Raw genomic sequence first — 23,184 nt, forward strand, 5'->3', positions numbered from 1 at the left:
GTGATACTTAAGGAGCAAACAGCTTAATTAACTTATTTCAGCAATACTCTGAGCATGTGCTCTCGCTAAGTGGCCTCCCTGCTCAGCCAGTGTCTCCAGGAACTAAAAGTAAAATTAAGAACACAGACTCATAAACAGCAGAATTCAGTCAATGGAGCGGCTGAGGCTTCAGTCCTACTCTGTACAACAAGCTTCCAAGGCAAAGGGAATGAATAAGGACAACTGACCCACATGGCGATCTTTGACCTCTGGTTACCCCAGCATCAGGAGTTGATAGCTGGATATTCACAAGAATGTCTGCTCCATCCAATTCAACTTTTCTCCAAGACTGTTTTCATTTCTCCCTCCTCTGCTAAATGAACCATCTCCCTGTATCTCTAATTCAAATCCCCAAGACAGGGAATCTAATTTGTTCTTCAATCCCTTTTGGGTGGGGCTGCTTTCCTAGAGTCACTTGATGATCCTGACAGCCTGTAGACAGTCTGTCCTGACCTTTGTGGCAGTCACCTGTGGTAGGGCCCTTTCCCCTCCAAGGGGGTGGTGAGAATCTAAGCATACTGAGGCAAGCCTGCCCCTTTGTACTGGACAGAAAGTTCTCAGCTGCAAGTAACAGAACACGAGATACAAGGAACCTAAACACTAGGTGATTACTTTTTTCACATAACAAGAAGGCTGCAGGTGAATGATCTTAGTGCTCAGTGGACCCATCAGAAACATCTTTCCCTTCTGTTGGGCAGTGGATGCAGAAGTTTAATGAATGCATCAGATCTTAAGATTTATATGACACCCTCCAGGAGGCATCTTTTAAAAATTCTTTTTAAATTTGTTCTTTTAGTTAAACATAATGTAATACCAGATTCAGGGGACCCCAATAGACCTCCAGGAGCTGAATCCGATGCAATCACACAAGAGTCTTTATTGCAAGCTTGAGCCTGGACTCACACCGTTCCCAACACAGCCGTCCCAGGGAGTGAGTCCCGGTCCTTTGTTCAGTGAGATTTTATAGGTTTTGGGGGGATACTCTATGCATCACAACATCAAACAGCAAATCATTCCATACCTGCGGGAAAGTCAAACAACAAGTCTTAACATAGATTAGCACATTCACTGGCAGGAACAAGTTGGGTAGGGGTGATTGGTTAGTACAAGAGGGGGATTCCTTTGAACTGATTGGTTTAAGCCACAAGGGGTGTACGTGCTAAACTTCATGGTTTCCCAACATGTTATCAACCACCATAAACTACTGGGAGGGTCATCTGGCATCCCAGGTATTTTCCCTGTCTCATGCTGATAGGTGGTTGCTAGGGGGTTGCTATGGGTCCTTACCTAGCCTAATTGAGTCAGGGACACCTGGTGTGCAGATCTCTCCTGTTATTTGCAGACAAACAACTCAGCAGGGTGGGTATATACCTAGGAGTGCTCTGTGGGTTTTTTCCAAGGATAAGTGTCACACGCCCTTCCTTGGACAGGCTTTGAGGTAGAAGCTGTTTTTAAAAATGGAGTCACGTCAGTTTCTCAATGACAGTAGAATATATTTTGACATATCATACATACATGGAGTATAACTTCCCATTTTTGTGGTTGTCCATGATGTGGAGTTACATGGTTGTGTATTCATATGTAAACATAGGAAAGTTATGATGGATTCATTCCCATTCCCCTTCCCTCCCTTTTCCCCCACTCCCCCTAGTCCAAACCAGAGAACATCTATACCCTCCCCCCTCTCCCACCCCTTACCCCTGCCTATTAAAAGTCATCATCTGTATATCAGAGGAAACATTTGGCCTTTGTTTTGGGGGGGGGGATTGACTTATTTCACTTAGCTTGATAGTCCCCAGGAGGCATCTTTATGTCTCACTGACAAAACAAGTCAAGTTCCCACCTTCAGCTGCCAAAAAGGCTGGTAGAACAGTAGCTGGTATTAGCAATGCTGATAGGAAAAAATGGATTCTAATGACAAGGGAAAGCTGGCACATTGTGTAGGCAGGTTCCTGCCCAGTTAAGTAAACAGACATGTTCCAATACCGTGCCACAATTGCCATGATAATTTGCCTTTTTGGATGTTACATAACCTTTTTGAGGCCGAGATTCTTAAAAAAACGGAAAATGAGACTGATATTATCTACATCACAGAGCTGTACAGATTAATATGAATAACATATAAGAAAATCTGTTTCAATGCAAGATATATATATATGTGTGTGTGTGTGTGTGTGTGTGTGTGTGTGTATGCAAGATATATATTAATACTTTTGTTCCTTCCTATCTATCACTACAGAATAAATATACAAAATACTTGGTAACCATAAATATTGCTTATCTGGAATATTATCCTCTTGAATTATGTTGGAAATTTGTAAAAAAAAAAAATTGAGATCAACTTGACATGCAAAGTAAAAGTAAACATGAAAAATTCAAAGGCTGGCACACTAGGAATTAATTTAAAATGCAATCATACTTTATTGTATTTAACAGAAAGCTCAGTAACCACATTTAAGCATCCAACACATTTCCCCCAGGTCATCTGATTACCCATTGTAACCCTCTCCAGCTCGGAACTTCTGAATAATCTCCCCTTCCTTCCTGCAACTAAAGCAACTACAACTTGGATTTTTTTTTTTTTCCTTTTCCCCTGAATGTAGAGTCCTTGGAACAGCTTGGGGTCATCTCTCATCTGAAATAAAGCACACTAACTGCAGTTTTGCCTCCAGGCTTCCTTCCCTACCAATGGTTCAAAACACTAGTTAAAATCCATTTCTCACACCTGCATCTTTGACAACATCATCGGGGGATGCTCCTGTGGTGGATTCAACTTATTCACATTTGATTTCAAAGACTCTTTATCAAATTATCCCTGATTATAACACCTCCCAGTTCCATTTATGGATCCTTTCCCTGCCAATTATGCAAAAGACCTTTGGTTTCCTTCTTTCTCCTGCAACTTATTATCAGAGGCGCCTGCTGCCTACCCATGATCCGAGAATTCTTCCTGTAATTCAAAATTCATCTCAGAGCCCACCACCTCCAGGAAATTCACACTGGCAATGGTGTAAAGTCATATCTGTCCTAAAAACAAGAGTATCTTAATGCCTACTTTTCAGTGAGGCTGCAAAGCCAAGAGACAGTGATAGATCTTTTTCTCTGGTATGTAAGCTCTGCCAGGCTTGTTATGCCTAGACTGTAGTAACTGTACACCTGTGTAGTGTCTGGAAACATCTAAAGTACTTTCTCTTGTACGGCTTCTTGTGTGAGTCCCACAGCCTCACAACTACCATGTGATAGGGACAGGGTAGACAACATCATCCCATTTTACAGATAATTGGTACCCTATGGAATGAAAGGACTTGCAATGGACTTGTATAGGCCACGCAGCTATTAGCAGCAAAGCCTTTAAGACACTCTTGACCTTCCGGCAAGCAGCCCTGCACTTTCTCCATAACCCACAGACATGTTCAATATTCACTGCATCTCACTGGATTTATTATTTACTTTTCTATGCATGGCTCATCAACCATGAAAAAGGGAGGATTGACACTTGCATTCTTTAATCTTCGCTTTTTTCAGAGCCGACTTCAATGAGCTGCACTCCAAAGTGATTATGGAACAGCCTCATCCAACATATGATGTGCATTTGTTTCCTGGGATTGCCATATGTATGACCACAAACTTGGTGGCTTAAAACAACAGACATTTATTTTCTTATAGTTCTTCAGGACAGAAATCAAAGTGTTGACGGGACAATGCTCCCTTTGAATGCTCCAAGGGAGAATCCTCCCTTGTCTCTTTCGGCTTCTGGTGTTTCCTTGGCTCGTCATTCCTTGTCTTAGGCTGTGTAACTTCAATCTCCCCTCCCATCCTCATAACCCCCTCTTCACTGGCCTTGTCTCCTGTTTGCTTGTGGGTCCTTCTCTTTTGTCTGTCGACATCCCTCTTATAAGGAACCATCATTGGATTTAAGATACTGCCATGTAATCCAGTATGACCTCAGCTCAAGATTCTTCATCACATCTGTAAAGACCCTTTGTTCACATAATGCCACATTCTAAGATCAGGACATACACATACATTTTGGGCACTTCTGTTCAACTCACTATAGATGTAAATTATGGAAAATGTCTGATAAGTTTGCTAACCTCAAGATGATTATAATGGGGTTGAGGCCGTAAGTACTGGTGGGACACAATCTTGTATGAGTCACTCATATTTATCCATGTCTTGAAAGCAAGACACTCATCCCATTCTCCTGGATGTTTATGTAGCAAATAGCCTTGGGAAATAGAAGATAGAGATTGTGTCTCCCTTCTATAAAATATTAGGTTTCCTCCTTGTGCGCTGCTGGTGGGAATGTAAAGTGGTGCAGTCACTGTGGAAAACAATTTGATGGTTCCTCAAAAAATTAAACACAGAATTACCATATTATCCATCAATTCCACTTCTGGGTATAAATCCAAAAGAATTGAAAAAATTGTTTCAAAGAAACATCTATCCCCTCAATGTTCTTGGTATTACTATTATTATAGCTGAAAGGTACAAGGCAAGTGCCCATTGATGGATGGATGGATAAACAAAATATGCTATGTACATACAGTAGAGTATTATTGAGCCCTTAAAAGAAATGAACTTCTGACACCTTCTCTAATGTGGATGAATCTTAAAGACGTTAGGCTAAGTCAAATAAGCCAGATGTAAATGGACAATTTCTGAGCTATCCACTTCTATGAGATAGGTTCATAGAGACAGAAAGTAGACTGATGCTTGCCAAGGGCTGGAAGGAATGGGGACTTATTATACCTAGTATAAAGTTTCAGATTTGCAAGATGAAAACATTCTGAAATGAATTGGTGGTTGGTGACTGTATAATAATGTGAATGTGCCAAAAGCCTTTCAATTCTATCCTTAAAAATGAACTTGGTAAATTTTATATTATGTCTACTTTATCACAATTACCATGGCTCTTTATGTCCAGAATGTCTGACCTAAGGCAAGACTTCAAGAGATAGTCAGATATTCTTTAATCATCCTCCCTGTAATGAATTCCATTAAGTTTCCTCCCAGGCTGTCTATCTTATTTGTTCTATTGCTATTGAGAGAGAGTCCTGTTCACTCCAGATGGACCTTATCAGGTACAATGGGTGTCACAGATATGTCCAAACTGTCTAACCCTTGTACTAAACAGTGCCTTACAAAACAACATGCTCTTTCGTGTGCTTGGCACAGTATTTAAAGAATACATCCACTAATTTGAAGGGTCAACTTTTGTCCATTCAACAAAAGACTGTTAACCAAACACACACACACACACACACACACACACATAAGATTACAAATGGAGAAGAGTAAAGAGGAGAAAAGTACAAAGGATTTTATTATAGAAAACAAGCTTGTAAGTTTTTCACTCATTTCTATAAACTAGATTATGGGGACATATTAATTTCAACATTACGGATTGACTTCTCTCCTGGATCAAATCTATTACTCTGTGGAAGGTCACAAACTGTACCTCTAATAGGAGAACTTCTAGTTAAGTAAAGGAAAGAAGGTTGAGGCAATTGAGAATGAAAAAAATATAAGTAGCCCCAACTCATTCCCTCTGCAGACAAGATGACTGAAGTGCCCGTCCTGAAAGGGCAAGAAGAATGATGTTAAGCAGTGTTGTGGATAAATAAATGTGTCTAATGAAAAAATACTATTTAAAATAAATTATCTCGCACAATTTCTGTGAAACTGTTCTCCAACTTAAGAGTTTTTATAAATTCAATGAGACTATAACTCCCAACTAATTTTCATACTGAGATTGATACGTGTGAATCTTATTTGGTTTAAAATGTAAGTAGAGAAGGCTGAGGACTCCGGATCTATCAGAGTCTCTCTATAGTCTGAATCTATCTATAATTCCTTCTGAAAATATCCACATTTAAACTTATACTAGGAGACACTATTTACAAATAAATAAGATAATTTAAAGGGTTTTTGCTTTGTTTTTTATTTTAATAAAACAAAATGACTACATACTTTTTTTTTAAAGAGAGAGAGAGAGAGAGAATTTTAATATTTATTTTTTCGGTGGGCACAACATCTTTGTTTGTATGTGGTGCTGAGGACCGAACCCAGGCCGAACGCATGCCAGGCGAGCACGCTACCGCTTGAGCCACATCCCCAGCCCCAACATACTTTTTTTTTAATCACTGTTTTTCATCATACTTTTAAAAATCTTCCTTCTCCCACTTGGGGTGAATCTTGGGTAGATCCCAGAGCTGGGCCCATGAGTGTCTGAATTGTGTCAAGCTTCTGTCTCAAAAGCAAGAGATTTGTCTTCCCTTCTTGCAGGAACATTAGTCTTGGAGGTCCTCCTAAGACCCTACTCAAGTGACTGTAGGGGAAAAAATAATAACATTAACTTTGAACTTCTGGTGGTCTTTCAATGACTTCTGTTATTATAAGCTGGATGTGGAAGGAGACTATTGCTCACTGGACTGGCCCTGCCTCCTCCTAACTGGTCCATTAGATAGGGGGCACGGGGTTAGGGCTATAGCCAGCTTCTTTCTTTTTCTTTTCTTCTCTTTCTTCTTCTCCTTCTCTTCTCCTTCTCCTTCTCCTTCTCTTCTCCTTCTTTTTCTTCTTTGTTACTGGGGATGGAGCCCAGGACCTCGTGCATACTAGTAAGTGCTCTACTACTGAGTTACATCCCTAGCCCTATAGCCTCATTCCCAAGATAGCATGAATTGTCCCATTAATCATTAATATTTTGTTACTCAAAGAGTATTGTAGTGCTTATCTTTGAGCCTTTGAGAGTACAGCTTTCTCTTGATATCCACAGGGGATTGGTTCCATGACAGTCCGCTGGCCCCCTGCAAATACCAATATCCATGGATGCTCAAATCTCTATATACATATAACCTACACATATGCTTTATCATTACTTTACTTCATCTCTACATTACTTATAATACCTAAAGCAATGTAAATGCTATGTAAATAGTCGTTATACTCTACTGTTTTGGGAATGTGATAAGGAAAAAAAAGTCTGTACTTTTTTGATACAGACACGATTTTTTTTTTCCAAATATTTTCCATCTTCAGTTATCTGAATCTATACCTGTAGAACCTGTGGATACAACAGATTGACTGTATGTCCAAAGGGTAAATTCCCCATGGAGGGTTGCCAAATGTTCTCCAGAGGTGTTACACCAATTTGTACTTTCACTAACATGTAGGAGCCAATCCATTTCCCTACACACACACACACACACCAACACCAGTTGGACAATCCTCAACCTTAACCATGGCCCAGGGCTCTGGCTAGAAAAACTAACTCGCTTGGTCAAAAAGATCAGGTGAATGCACCATTCTAGATATTTAAAAACTGCAAATGCCGAGCTGTTCTGGAGGTGGGGAGAGGAGATAAGAAGTGGGGGATGAAGAGGGTTAAGGAGGAAAGGGCAGGGGAGAGAATAAATATTTTCAAATACATCCAAAGGACTATTGTAACTTACCTCTAATTGCCTCATGGCCAGTTTTGTGGTTTAGATATTAAGTGTCATCCAAAGACTTGTGTTGAAGGCTTGGTCCCTAATGTAGCAATAATCAGAGGTGTGGTCTAAATCATGAGATCTCTGACCTCATCAGTGGATTTATATTTGATAGCATTATTGGGAGGTGGTGGAAACTCTAGGAACCCTGGCCTTGTGGAAGGAAGCAGGTCACTTCCTTCCTTTCTGTGCCCAGAAAGGGTGTGTTTTGTACCCAGCCACTTTCCCTGTCCCTCTCTCTCCCCTTTCTGGATGCCATAAGGTAAGCAGCTTTCCTCTGCCTTGGCCTTCTGACATGGTACTCTGCCTCACCACAGGCCTAAAAACAAGGAAACCAGCCGACCATGGACTGAAACCTCTGACACCATGAGCCAAAATAAATCTTGCCTCCTTCATGTGGTTTTTCTAAGGAAAAAGTGACTTAAAGCTGACTAAGACAGCCAGGATGAGACCAGAGCCAAGGGTGTTGGTCTGTGAAATTGGGCTCCTGGGAGTGGGCTTGGGCCGTGCTGCTCACTATGGCAAAACTGAGATCTCCTAATCTGATCTCCATCGGTGACACTTAGCTTTTCAAGATGGTGACGATGCACAATGAGCCCATTGCTGTCTCTGTGAAACATTCTCACTCACACAAGGAAAGGCAAATTTAAGCAAAATCTCTGTCCAGAATTAGTGAACATGTGGGATCTGTTATATCCTCCAAACACCCAGGACACCTCCCTGACTCATTTGTGGAATCTTGTCATGTGTCTACATCAACTGATAATGTTCCAGTGACCCAGGGTTACCTTTCAAAACCACTTTAACATGATCTAAAGGGGAACTTTGTCCCTCTATTCTAAGTGTTTTTATGTTTTCTCCCTACCTTTTTGTTTTATTATATCAAGTCTTTCGAAGGGACTGTTAGAATATATGTGAATTACTAGCTAGTCAAACTAAGCACTGTGAAATTCATTGTGTATTCAAGATTAAGGGCCACTGAACTTGTGAGACTTTTTCTCTGTCACTGCCTTTGTTAGCAATGCTGAAATGATAATTACCAAAGTCAAGGAACTCCACCCATATAGATCAGTGGATCCCAGAGAATAAACGTAAGGGCTACAAATACTATGTTGGGCTGGTGGAGAGAGTGTGGCACCAGAGTCAGGATCTGAATCTGCATCTGGTTAATCAGTGGTTTTTATCTTAGGTAACAGTTGTAACTTCCCCAAACTTGGTGTCACCTGATAGGGGAAGTGTTAATAACTGCATGAACCATATAACAGAAGAGATGTAAGAACAAAACCAAGAGAGGGAAAGATCTTTAGGGGAAAAATAAACATTTAATTACTAAAGGAATTATTATGTGTAATTATTACCATTAATCATATTGTTACACAACATATACAATATGTGATAATGTAATGTATACAATTATTATAATACAATAACACATACAGCACAGTACAAAAATCTTAATAGCAAGGAATTTTGCTTAATAACATTGAAAAAGAACATTTATTTACTTAGGACTCTTTAGAAAACATTAGGCAAGGGCTGGGGCTGGGGCTCAGCAGCAGAGCACTTGCCTAGCATGAATGAGGCACGGGGTTCAATCCTCAGCACCACATAAATTAAAAAAATAAAGGTATTGATGACTACAACTAAAAAATTAAAAAAATATATTTTTATCAATAAACAAATAAAATAAAGGCATTCTGTTCATCTACAACTACAAAAAAGAAAAGAGAAAGAAAAAAGAAAATGAAAAAGAAAACACTAGGCAAAAAAGAATACTGCTGGTTTTATGGGTACACAGACAGATTTGAATCCAGTTTCAGGCAATCATTGTGTGAGTCTGGGTGAATTATTCAATCTCATTTGCTCTCTATTTTCTCATTTTAAAAATGGGAAGAACAAAGTATTCTTTTCAGGTTGTTGTGAGGATTAAAAATCAATGGGTTTAGAGTTTCAATTACGCAAAATGAGTAAGTCCTAGAGATCTGTTGTGCAAGACATGCCTCTAGTTACCAATAATATCGTACTGAACACTTTAAAGTCTGTTAAGAGAGTAAGTTAGGGCTGGGGTTGTGGCTCAGTGATACAGCGCATGCCTAGCATGTATAATCACTGGGTTAGATTCTCAGCACTGCATGTAAATAAATAAATAAAATAAAGGCCCATCAACAACTAAAAAACAATTAAAAAGGGTCAGTCTTTGCTGTTTTTTCCACAATAAAAAAAAATGTTAAAATGGCAATATGTATAAGACAGATATCTGATATACAAGGAGACTTAATAGCAGTAGTTATTAATGTTGTTAAAAACTGGATAGCACCTTTTCTTGTTTGTTTTACTTATCTTTTAATGAAAGTAATGCTAAGTCTAGCAAATTACTTTGTTTTTTTCATGATTCTCTGTTGCAAACTGAGGGGTCAGGGAACTGTTGCTTGGTCCAGATTTTGCAAGGACTGATTTGATTACAGATTAGATGAAACAACCCTTTCTAAATAATAATTTACTAGGAGGCTCAACTAGAATGTCCACTGCAGAGAGCTTCCTCCTGGGATTTTGTCCTTAAGGAAGCTGGACACCATTCAGTCTGGATTTGAACCTCAGTAGCACCAAGAATTCAATGGTTAAAAGTTCACAAAAGGGAGGATTAGAGGAAATCTAGATAGGGCAAAGGGGAAGGAGGAGTCAAAGGGTGTAAAAAGATGGTGGGTGGAATGAGATGGACATTATTTCCCTAAGTATATATATATAGACACGAATGGTGTGAATATACTTTGTGTACAACCAGAGATATGAAAAAAATGTACTCTATATGTGTGATATGAATTGTAATGCATTCTGCTGTCATATATAACAAATAAAAGAAAAGTTCATATAAAGGCGTTTATTTGCTCCTGTGTGAGTTTAGGGTTTGGTTAGTTGGTTTTTCAGATTTTTCTCCCTTAACACTTTATTAGTGAAATTTTCAAAGAAAGAAAAATTTGAGATGGTGTGCGGGTGGCACACTCCTATAATCCCAGTGGCTCGGGAGGCAGAGGCAGGAGGATCGTGATTTCAAAGCCAGCCTCAGCAACTGAGAGGCACTAAGCAACTCAGTGATAAAATTTGACTAATTGCACAGTGAACTTTCGTACATCCACACATTAGATTCTACAAGAAACATATTTGCTGAGTTTGCTTTATCACATAACCATCCACCTCTCCATCCCTCTATTTATCCACGATCAGATGATTTTTTTTTAAAAGAGAGAGTAAGAGAGGGAGAGAGAGAGAGAAAGAATTTTTTTAAAAAATATTTTATTTATTTATTTATTTTAGTTTTCTGCGAACACAACATCTTTGTATGTGGTGCTGAGCATCCAACCCGGGCCGCACACACGCCAGGCGAGCGCTCCACCGCTTGAGCCACATCCCCAGCCACATCCCCAGCCCACGATCAGATGATTTTAAAACACACAGCAGTGGCGGTGGGGTTAAATGCTTAACAACTGGCTCCCACCAGGGAGTACCTGGGAAGGGGGAACAACTCAGGATGACTGAGTCCTTAGAAAACACTGTAGAAAGGTATTTCAAGACATGTCAGGTAGAAGCACAAACAAATTTATTTAGGAAAGCAACGAGTACACATTCAAGGGAGTATATAGGCTATTTTGAGGGTGAGATGCTTTTGGAGTCTTGGCCTCTTCTTTTTAAAGGAAATTTCATAAGGGGTGGATATGAATAAGTGATTGTTTTAGTCAGTTTTGCACTGCTGTAACCAAAAGACCTGACAAGAATAAGGTACAGGAGGAAAAGTTTATTTTGATTCATGATTTCAGAGATTCATTCTATGGTTGGCTGACTCCATAGGTCTGGGCCGAAGTGAGGCAGAATGTAATGGCAGAAAGGCTCGGTGGAGGAGACCAGCTCAAGAAACAGCAACCAGGAAAGAGAGGGGGGATGGGAGGGGAGGGGGGGGGAGGGGAGAGGGAGGGGGGAGAGGGAGGGAGGGAGGGGGAGGGAGCTCACAGGAGCAAGCTCTCTCCTTACCAGGGACAAAAATATAAACTCCAAAGGCACACCCACACAGACCTATGTCCTCCAGCCACACCCTACCTGCCTATTGTTACCAGGAGTTAATCCATTTCAGTGGATTAATCCACTGAACATTCTTGCATTGTCTCACACAAGGGCTTTAGGGAGATACCACATATCCAAACTGTAACAGTAAGGATGGCATTAGCATAGGGATCACAAGACAATTGATGGTGATCTGTTCTCAGGATCCTTACATTGACATCTTCTCCATTATCTGATTAACAGATAACATTGGGAAAGTCCCCTGAATTATAGGTTTAGTATCTCCCTTTGCACAATTTATTCAGTGGGCTAATCAACAGTACATAGGGCAATTTTCATAAGTGGGTGAATTTCTAGGAAGTCTAAGATTGTGAGTGAACACTTTTTAGATTTTCCAAATATTTGGGAATGGGGAAAAAAAAAAAACTGGCTTGGGGAGTGACAGGCCCAGGAGGGATAATGGCTTTGGAGTGAAGGTCTGAGGAAATTTAGCACAAGGCTTTCAGATTAAAGTTAAGTCTCCTTTTCTACCTGTTTTTCTCTTCTTCTATCCTACCTCAGTGTGTGGGGAAGCCCTGATTTATAGCATGACTTCTGGATGTAAGCATTCTTGCTACTGTCAATATCCAGCCATCAAAGTCATAGCACTGAACTTGGAATTGTGGGGAGATGCCTATAACAGACTCTTGCAAGCTCATGTGAGCTGGCTTCAGTGCTCCATTGTAAAATGTTTCTTTTTTTTTTTTTTTTTCATTCCTTTAATATTCTTACTTTCACTGAGGTTAGTTCCTTAAATGAAGACCTTTCTCCCTTCCTCCCATTCATGGTGGCCTCCGTTTTTAAGACAGTATTAAATAATACACTGTTTATAAACTTGCACATATTTAATGAGTTCATCAAGCAATGAGGTTTCAATGTGACCTCGTTTATAGAATTAAGACACCTTCCAGCTCCTAAATAAATGCATGCTTCCATCTACCTGGCATCATTTCAAGAGTCCTCTAGAATTTTCAGTGTCATTATCCTCAAGCTGCAACTTGTCTTACAAAGGCAAGAGACACACCCACCCAAAGTGAAGTTTTAAAGGTAGCTAGTTTGCAATACTCACTGTGGCACCACCCTGCTAGTCTGAACAATAAGAATAATAAGCAGAATAATAAGAGGCAAGAGGTAAAGATTATGCTTATAATGACCATAAGAAGTGCTTTCAAATGCATCATTTCAAGAGGTGCAGTGTGGTTCTAGGGCTACTCAATAATTGGAAATGAAGTCATCTTAAAAAAATAAATAAAGCAAATATGAGTCTGAAGTAGATCAGCTATCAGGAATAGTCAGTGCAAACTACTGGTTTGGCATGAGTCTTTTTCAGACATCCCCAGGTATACAGATAATCATAATTGAGAGTAAGGAAAGAGTCAAGTTTTTTAAGATTTTCATTTGGGCTTTGCTTTTCTTCAGGATGCCAGTTAGTTGTTGCTGCATAATAATATACTCTGAAATTTAATGGCTTGAAACAATGATCACTCATTATTTTTCACAAGTCTATGGGCCATATGCAGAGTATGCTTACCTCAATGACTCCCTCACATGTCTGTTGTTAGATAACTGAGGATTGAGAGTACAAGGACCTGAGTTGGCTCAGCTCTGCTCTGCTCTGCTCCACATCCACCCAGGAGGTTTACCCAAGAATAGAATCATGCAAGGCCTCATTCTGTCACTCTATCTCTTAACCTCTTTAAATTGTCCATCTTTTTATTTCTTTAAACTTTGTTCTGAACTATTTCCTCAGATTCTGTGTTCCATTTTCTCATATATCTCTGCAGCTGTGTCTAATATTTAATATCCTCTGAAGAAATAGACAAGGGTAGGTTGGTATGCATGTATAGGTTCAAAATGAATCTTTATATTTTCTGTATTAATTCAGCACTACCTTTGGAGTCCTAGTGTCAAAATCCCTTAACTGCTTCTCTTTATAATCCTACTTACCCCATAACCCCACTTACTATTCGCATTGTAGTATTCAAAAAAAGGAAATATAGGAGAATATTCAAATATATTTGGAGGTCAAGTACTATATAGTATTACTTTAAAGATAATGCATAGTACTCTTCCAAAGATAGATTGACTTGTGTAAAATTTACATTGTAATTAAGATATCTGTAATTGGTCACTGCCTATTCTCTTATAGATAACAGGAACTACCCTACTCTCTCCCTGAATTCTATGTGGCTTTAAAATAGTTATCATATTTTTTGTCTAAAAATGTACTTTATAAGCAAAAATCAGGCTTATATGTAAGTCCCTGATTATATTAAGAAGTTATATCCCTCACATATATTAGGATTGCTATGAAAAAAAGGAATAAAGAAAGAAAAAAGGAGGGGGAAGAAAGAAGAAGAAGAAAAACGTTGAAGGAGATAGGGGAAATTGGAACACTTGTACACTGTTGGTGAGACTGTAAATGCAGCTGCTACCAAAAACATACAGAAGTTCTTAAAAAAAAAACATGAAATGACTGTATGATTCAGCAACTTCACTTCTGGGTATACATTCAAAAGAACAGAAAACAAGGTCTTAAATAGATATTATACACCTATGTCCATAGCAGCATTGTTCATAGTAGCCAAAATGTGTAAGAAGCCCTATGTCCATCAGTGGATAAATAGATAAACAAAGTGTTGTCTATACATAAAATGGAATCTTATTTAACTTTATTAAGGAATGAAATCTGATATATGCTATAACATGGATAAAACTTGAGGACTTTATGTTATATGATATAAGCCAGTCACAAAAAGACAAATAGTTTATATGAGGTATTTAGAATAGTCAAACTCACAGAAACAAAATAGAATGGTGGTTGCAAAAATCTGAAAGGAGAGGGAAATGTGGAAATGTTTAATAAATGTGGAAAAGTTCTGGAGATTAGTACACTTACATTGTTGTACAACCAAATTATACAATTAAAAATGGCCAAGATAGTACCTTTTTAATTATTTTTTTTATGTTGTGTGTTTTATCACAATTAAAAACAAAGAAGTTACCGGGTGCTATGGCACACACCTGTAATCCTAGCAGCTTGGGAGATTGAGGCAGGAGGATTTCGAGTTCAAAATCAGCCTCAGCAACTTCGCGGAAGTCCTAAGCAACTCAGTGAAACCCTGTCTCTAAATAAAACACAAAAAAGGGCTAGGGATGTGGCTTAGTGCTTAAGTGCCCCTGGGTTCAATCCCTATACCAAAAAAAAAAAAAAAAAAAAAAAAAAAAGTTATAACACTTTAAAACAAAACCAATTATACAACTATGGTTTTACATTTGTAATAGGAGATGAGCCAGGCAGAGTAGGAAATTCCCAAGAGCTCTTTAAACATACTGGCAACTACCCTACAGAACTCTTTCCCCCAAATGAGCTTTGGATCTGAGAGACCAGAAGTACCACTTGACTCCCATTCTCCAAACTCTGGGATTAAACCAGAGAAAGAAGTAAAAATTCATAGAAACATATTATGTACATGACAATAAGATTGCAATTTTTTTCCTCCTTCAAAACATTAATGCTGAGAAACATTTGTATTATATAATACTTCAATCCAGTGCTGTACAAATGTCTGAGCAAACTTATTTCCATTCTGGGGAACAGATGTTCCCTGCTTGTCATTGTTTTCTGGTGTTTAACTGTTTTATGATGTCCTTACTTAATTTCCCCCAAATTATTTGTTTTCTTGGCTTTTTTTTTTCTTGTATGCTTGAGAATTCAAATAAATATATGTCTATTGAGTTTCCTTTGCTCTGTATTTTAAAAAGTCTTTGAGAGAACCCTTCTGACTGCTGATCTGTCTGGCCTAGTCAGGTTCCTTTTGGTAACTCAAGCAGGTTACAGTTTTCCAACTATTTATGTTCCTAGAGATGAGCTGCAGGAACTCCATTGATCTGTATTTGCCTTTATCCTTAAATTTGAAGCTAGAGGCCACATAGGACTCTGTCTCAGAAATAGTTGCAATTGTTAAAAGTAATACTGTATTTCCTCCATGTTTTGGCCCCATTTCCACTTCTTAGCTGGATCAACATCAAATAGCTAATGGACTTTGAAATCGCTCTGCAATTTTTGTCTTTAGATACTTCTATCTTATTGTATTTTAAGGACATATTCTCCTTTCTGGGGGGAAAAAGAAGCCACAAAATGGTCTAATACCTTCTGCAAATAAATGACCCAGACCCCAAATTTCTGGTGGTCCTTTAAAGTCTCCTTTTCCTCATTGCACAATTTCTGCCTTTGTGAAAATCACCGCGTAGACTTCTGGCGATCCTGCAGGAACTTTGAACATTATCTGTCTCAGGAAAGCAAAGGAAAGGACTGCTGTGTACAGGACGACAACAAATGGAATCTGAACTTTACCAGCCTTTTCTTAGGCAATCTAGGTCATGACCTTCACTTCGGGGAATGGCAGAGTAGCTTACCTGAAACTGTGTCCCCATTTTCCTCAAATATGTCTCAGACGACTGTATTCAGCCCAAATGGGACAGCTCCAGATTTTTTTCTGTCGAGTTTTATGGTTGTGAGAGTGGTTGGAACAGGGAGGTGGGAAGTTGAAGGCAGTCAGGTATGACTTTGACTTGGTTTTACAATAGACAGATATAGGTACGTGAAATGTTCTTTTTAAAAGCAAATGCGTGCGTCGGGGCGGGAAGAGCTTCTGGAAGTCACTGGCCTAGGCATGCCTACTCCTTTGCAAAATTCACTGCAAAAGCCAAAGCGCTCCGAAACAGGCGGAGAGGTAAAATCGAGTGTTTTTGTGTTCCCAAAATGTGGGTGCCCAGCACAGTCCACACGTCGTGGCCTAGAGAATCGAGGCTAGGTCAGAGGAGAGGCTCAGGCTTGGCGGTGCAGAGCCGGCCGGCTCCTCACTGCCTCAGGCTGGGAGTCCCCCAGCTCCATCAACCCTCCCCCAAACTCCCGCGCGGCGGGGCTGGGGAAAACCCGCGCCCTCCGGCGGGTCGAGGTGGGAGTGGCGAGGCTGAGCTGTGGGCGGCGAAGGAGGGCGGGGTCAGGCGGGGAGGCAGGGCGGGCCCGGCGGGGTGGGCGGGGCGGGCGCGGAGCCTGGCTCCGGACTCGGAGCAGGACGGCGGGCGGCACTAGAGGGAGCTGCCGCCGCGCCCGCCCCGCCGTGCCGCGCCCGCCGCTCCGAGCGCCGCCTCCTCAGTCCGCGCCGCCGCGATGGCGGAGGACAGCGAGTCTGCTGCCAGCCAGCAGAGCCTGGAGCTGGACGACCAGGACACGTGCGGGATAGACGGGGACAATGAGGAAGAGACTGAGCACGCCAAAGGGTAGGAGGCGACGCGCGGGCGCCACCGGGAACGACAGGGCGGAAACCGCACGCGCCTCGGGTCGCCGTTCGGGCTCGTTTCCCCGGGGTGTGGGGCCCCTCAGTGGCTCAGCTCCGTGTTAATTTCGCCCCGGCTCGAGACCATTGTGAAGTCCAGGTTGCAGGGCTCGCAGGAGAGAGGAGGCCCCGGGTGGGCGGGGAGGCGGGGACCCCGGGCCAGGGACGGCGACGCGGTTGTCACCTGCCGCGCGTCCCCGCCGGCTGGCCTCGCCCATCCCCGCTGCTGGCTTTGGCCCCGTGGGGGCTGCTTGCTGCCCTTGCCAGCGAGTGACTCTCGGTGGGAACCGAAGAGAAGCGCGACGCCCTTCCCTTTGTGGCGGCGGGGTTCTTGACCGTCCGCGGCGCGTGGGATGGAAGTGGTCCTCCCGGTTCCTTGCCAACCTTCCTTGAGTCTTTTCACCCCTCCCCCTCCCCCAGCCACCACCAGCCCCAGTGAAGTAATAACCGGCGAAGCCCATGTGGGGAATGGAACCGAGGTGTGCCCCTGGCGGTTTCTGGGCTGCTAGCGGCGAACTGCGCAAAGTTCTGCCTCCGCCGCCGGGCAGGGGGCGCCGAAGGGGTCCCGGCCCGGCCGGCTCCTAGGGACACTCAGTTTTGCCACCTTCCAGCGAATCCGCAGAGCTTTGTATAGAGCAGGGCTGACCCCCTGTACGGAGCTCCCACAGACCTGACCGCATCCTGCTTGCAAACCCAGTGTTTGCTCTCCAAAGTCAAATGCACCAAGTGTTTTAATACTTGGTCCGGTTTCTTCATCCTTTGCGCTTGCCCTCCTTTCCACCTTCAGACTTGATTTGCGCTCGAGTTGGAGAAAAGATTGCTTCTGGTTAAGGGTGGTATTGAAATTCTCTTTTTAAAGACTCGTATTCTTTTCTTTTCTTTTTTTTTTTAATAGATGTTTGTATCATCCTTTTACCCTGTTGGATTCAAATTATGCGCCCGCACAGAGCAGTTATTTCTGCCCCCTTAGAACTGAGATTTTGTGTGAACCGTGGTGGCTGTATAAGTGGGTCAGCCTAAAAACACGATTAGGGAGGCTTGAGTCACAGATGGTTTATTTATTCAGTTTATGGAGATATTCTTTAAATGATTGATGATTGAAAGTGTATTTGCATCCTATTTAAAGTCTACTGTAAGATTTATTTAAGAAAGGAACCCTTATTGACCTTTAGTGCGTTGGAAAATATTAAATGACAGATTAAGAAAAAGAAAAGCTGACTACATGTATCTTCCATTGGCAAGCTGTTTTTTTTTTTTTTTTTTTAAACAGCGAGCACTTCAGTGGCAGCTGCAAGTACTGAATGTTATCATTCAAGTCTAGAAAAATTTTTAAAGAGAGGAAAGGAAATTGGACAGAAATCTGATCCTGTATTCTCTTTATGCAGTGATAGAAATTTGCCTGTGATAGATAGCTGAATAAAATATGTTTCTGAAACAATAGCTCTGTTACCAGAAATGATTCCAGATGCAAGCTGATGGATTACTTGCATAAGTTCAGCTCCTCTTATCTTCCTGGGGAGAACCTGAATACTGTCCCCCCTCCCCCCATAATTTCTGTATATTCTTCTTTGTTTGATATTCTGGGTTAGGAATTTTATTAGGGTTTCATCACTTACACAGTGCAGAATGTTCATGGTACAGAGAATTACTCATCTGTGTGCCCATTGATCTGGGACTGTTCCCGGACACCTTGCTGGTAGGCTGTGTGAAGTTCCCAGAATAACACCCAAAGGCATCTTGGAGCCCTCTTCAGAGATTTCCAGATTTGTATCAACATGTTAATTAGGTGTTAGCATGGTTAATCAAAATCTAGAGATGCCCCATGGACTGAAATGTTTTAACCAAAAGCAGATAATGTGATAATAACTTCTAGTGGAAAAAGATTAATATAATGGATTTATTGTAGTCTTTTAATATGTAAGAAGATTCGTAAAACTCCAAGTGGCTGCTCTTGTTGGACTGCTTTTTTGGATTTGAGTTTAGACAGTGTGTGCCAGATTTGGGGGAGTGATTGTGTTTGATTTGGCTCCTGCATTGATGATACTGCTCGGTAGAAACCTAGGCTTTTCTGTTTTTTTTTTTTTTTTTTAAGTAGTTCAAGTTTGTAAATGTTAAAATTTCAGAGTCCTCTTTTCTATACTTAGCCTCTTCATTCTCTACCACTTTAAATAAGCAACAAACAATGAGTCTTTAGACGAGTGAATAGGTTAATGCTTCACCTTTAAAAGACAGATTGTCACTCTGAGGCCAGTTGGTGGTGGTCAGTGCACAGAGTGGTAATTTACAGTAGTTTCCTTGTGGCCTGAAAGATTTAATTCATCCCCATCATTCAGGGTAATGTATTTGCTAGTTATTTTAACACAATGAGTTGAAACTATAGCCTCAGATTAAAAAAAAATACCCAGTGAGGTTATTATTTTGCATTAAAATCTAAATATTACTGTATATGCTTTTATTTTCATAGGACTTTATGGACAAAAGTATTTCATTTTATGGATAATGCTGAAACTACATGAATGAAATATGAGATTTTTGAGTTTCATTAAAAAGCAATAGCATAAATATTATAAAGTGCTTGAATCTTATTACCTTTATGTCTTATTTTCATGGAAAATTTGCTCGTTTTTAACTTTTTGGTTCATTCAAGTATAGATGTGGCATATACTATAAAAATTTCATGAATTCCCAAAAAATGGGAAAGAGGAGAGATTATCAGTTTCATTTAGTGAGACTATATTCTGAGAAGTATAGTAATATTTTGGAACAATATGCAGCAAATTAGAAACAGGCTAATAGATGATTACCTAGAAAGATTCTATTACTGATTTGAATGTGTGATTTACAATTGGATAAAAATAAGTAGGTCTTAATGAAGAACTTGAGGGAGCCTGAAAAATTTCAAGCAAATTAATAAAAGTTCTAAGGAAGTCTTGTTTATACTGTTATTTCCTTACAAAAACTTTCTACATAGATCAAAATTAGCTTCAGTCCAACTTCCTATATGAATTATTAGAAATAGGTTCAAGTGACTGAAAATAACTGTTAAAGTTGTCTGGAAGAGGTTACCTGTAGGATGAATTTCATAGGAACTTTCACATTTGGGTTTGAGGTTAGGTAGATAATCAAGAATCTTTAATATTTTAACCCTGTGCTTGCTCTTTATGTGTTTATGTCTTCTGTTATTTTCTTCTGAAGGAATTTGGGAAATGGTTGAGGACTGGGTAAATTGTTGGAGAATTGGCTAAAACTTGCTATCTTCTTGCCCCATCCATGTGCATCTTCTCTATTTGTGAACATATCTGATAGGGGTCAAAATCTCTATCCCACAAGCACAGTCATGTCTAGGGTTGAAATCAGTCACATAGTTGGTCTCCAAATAAAATTGATGTTTAAGTTGATAACAAAACTAGTTGCCAACATTAACTTTCAGAATGCATATGTTCTACACAAATTGATGTTTTTCATCCTTTTTCCATTAAGAGTTTCTCCCTCAGTATAGTCTGTGGGGAAATACCAACAATATTTATGTAGGGAATAAAAATAAACATGTGTATGTGTTGGCAGATAAGTGACTAAGTCCCTGGGGTAGATATGATAATGTGATATAATTTTAGTATGTGAGAGTTAAGTTTCTTTTTTTCTTTTTTTGATACCAGGGATTGAACCCATGGGTGCTTAATCACTGAACCACATCCCCAGCCCCTTTTTATATTTTATTTAGAGACAGGATCTCCCTGAGTTACTTAGGGCCTGGATAAATTGCTAAGGCTGACTTTGAACTCTTGCCTCAGCCTTCCAAGCTGCTGAGATTATAGGCATGTGCCACCATACCTGGTGAGACATTTTTAAGGATTTTTTTTTTTCTAAGAAAAATTAAAGATCTGGTACTTGACAAAGATGAAAGCTTTGTAATTCTTTTTACACAGAATATGATCTCTCTTTTACCATCCCCCCCCAAAAAAAAAAAAAAAAAAACTGAAATTACTCTGGGCAGCATACTTAATTTATTGTTGAGACTGACTACGGAAACTTCCCCTTAGTTATATGGATTCAGTGGGAATGTCCAGAAACTGACTATAACTCTCAATAGAGTTTTCATTTCTTGGGAAATTTATAACATAATTCAAAATTACTCTTTCTGAAATTTGATCTATTATCAGCTACAAGAATCGAAATGGAAAGATGTATTAAAAGCCCTTGCCCACGGGACCTCTTCAGTTCAAGAAATAGTTTTAAATGATCAAATATCAGCTTAAACTTGTGTCTGAGACGGTGATATCATCCTTTGGCCCAGAACAGACTCTCTTCCCTGCTCCCATTGTGGCTAAAATACCAAAAATTTCTAAGTATAGGACATGTACCTTGCCAGCTTTGTTAATTAGCACCAGGATATACTATAAATCTATACTAGTTAAATCAATTTGTTTTAACAGAACTAAAGTTCTGTTCCAAGTTCAAGAAAAGAGACAGGTTGTTATTCCACTTGAAAATATGTTAATCACTTTTACTTGTTATAAGAATAAAAATATGCTTATTAAAAAATTCAAACAATAAAGTATACAGTGAATGAAAGTCCTTGGTTTTCCTAGAAATTCCTAGAAATGCCAGTTTAACGGTTTAATTAACTCACAAGTGGGTGTATGTGATTAACATGAATAAAATCATACTTCCATATGTTCCTTCATTACCTTGTATTTTTCACTATTACTGTTGTCTGCTAGAACTTTCTGGAATAATAGAAATATCCAGTTTGGTAGTCATTAACCACCTGGGGCAGTTGACCACTTAAGATGTGGCTAGTGTGACTGGGGAACTGAATTCTTTATTTATTTGAAATTAATATAAATTTAAATACCCCTGTATAACTGGTGGCTATCATATTAGACAGCTTATATCATATCCTGCCTGTGAATTTTCCATTACACTAAAAATATTTCTTTATTTTCTTGTCTTTTTTGCAGGAAATGTTAAATTTTCATCCCCCCCCCCCCTCCTCCTCCTCCTCCTCCTTCTTCTTCTTTTTAATCCTGGGGCTTATCTTTACATTTTGAATAAGCATGTATTTAATCCATATTTCCCTATCAGTGTCAAAAATGAGCCATATTCTAAAACACTATATAATCTTACAAGACACAAATGTGTAGGAGGTTTTGCTTTCATTTCCTAGGTTTTATTGAAATAGCCTGGAATTTTAGTTCCATGTGACTTCTTTAATATCTACCCTTGTGTCCCTAAAAATGTTCTTTTTAACCATTTTGTTAATTTCACATCCGTGTTAAAAACTTTTTGGACTTTCCTGACAGTTTTCCTGTTGTTATCGCTTACCACACTTCCTTATAAAACACATTCTTTCCTTTATTTACTTTCTAATTTAATTGTTTTTGCTTTTTCTTTCTTTTTGCAGTATTGGGGATTGAAGGCAGGATCTCACATGTACCAGGCAAACACTGAACTACATCCCAGCTCTTCATTTTTTCTTTTGAGACAGGGTCTCTCTAAATTTCCCAGGCTGGCCTCAAACTTACCATCCTCCTGCCGCATCTTCCAAAATCATTGGGATCCTAGGCATGCACCAACACATCCAGCTTAGTTTTTTTGTCTTATGTTGGATGTGGCTAGTTCTTACATGTCTGAAGGTTCTGTTTCTTACACATAAAAACCATAGATTGGACGTGCATGTAATTCTATAATAATTGTTCCCCCCTCCATCCATCCTTCTTTCCTTCCTTCCCTCCCTCCCTCCCTCCTTTGACCCTCTCTATTTTGCATTGCTGAAGATGGAACCTAGGGCCTTGAAATAGTTAAGACTAAGTTCTTGACCACTGAACCACAGTCCCATACCAACAATTATTTTTCTTTTAAACTCCACACACATTATGTTTTTATTTTCTAGTGTTTAATGGTACAGAGATTGTTTTCTGTGCCAATCTGCTTCTTTCTTATTTAGGTAACCTTATTCTTTTTGTTTGTTTGCCTTGTTTTCAGTCTAGAAGCTTCTAGGTTTTATCCCTATCCTGTAACCAAGAAGTTTCCATACTCTTTTACTTTCTAGGATTGTTGTTCCTTTAGTTAAACAAAATGACCCAAGGTAGTGCATATTTTGGGGGGCTTCTTGGGATTTAAGTTTTCATGGTCCTCAAGCATGTCCAGCCTGCCTCCAACTTCCCCCATCACTAGACTTCTAATGGTTTTGGTTCCTTTAACTGTTCTTCAGCATTTGA

At 39.8% G+C, this 23,184-nt stretch overlaps 1 protein-coding gene across 3 annotated transcripts in view; it reads left to right on the forward strand.

The window, feature by feature from the left end:
- The first annotated feature begins 16,709 nt into the window (after positions 1–16,709).
- Positions 16,710–23,184, forward strand: part of Nmt2 (N-myristoyltransferase 2) — a 45,604-nt gene continuing 39,129 nt past the window's right edge. For all 3 annotated transcript variants that reach the window (XM_076873074.1, XM_076873072.1, XM_076873071.1), the window contains exon 1: positions 16,710–16,907. In XM_076873074.1, coding sequence (XP_076729189.1) covers positions 16,798–16,907 — 110 coding nt within the window. In that variant the 5' untranslated portion in view covers positions 16,710–16,797. The remainder of the gene's footprint in view (positions 16,908–23,184) is intronic.

The sequence above is a fragment of the Callospermophilus lateralis genome, chromosome 13 (assembly GCF_048772815.1).
Source record: "Callospermophilus lateralis isolate mCalLat2 chromosome 13, mCalLat2.hap1, whole genome shotgun sequence".
Lineage (NCBI taxonomy): Eukaryota > Metazoa > Chordata > Mammalia > Rodentia > Sciuridae > Callospermophilus > Callospermophilus lateralis.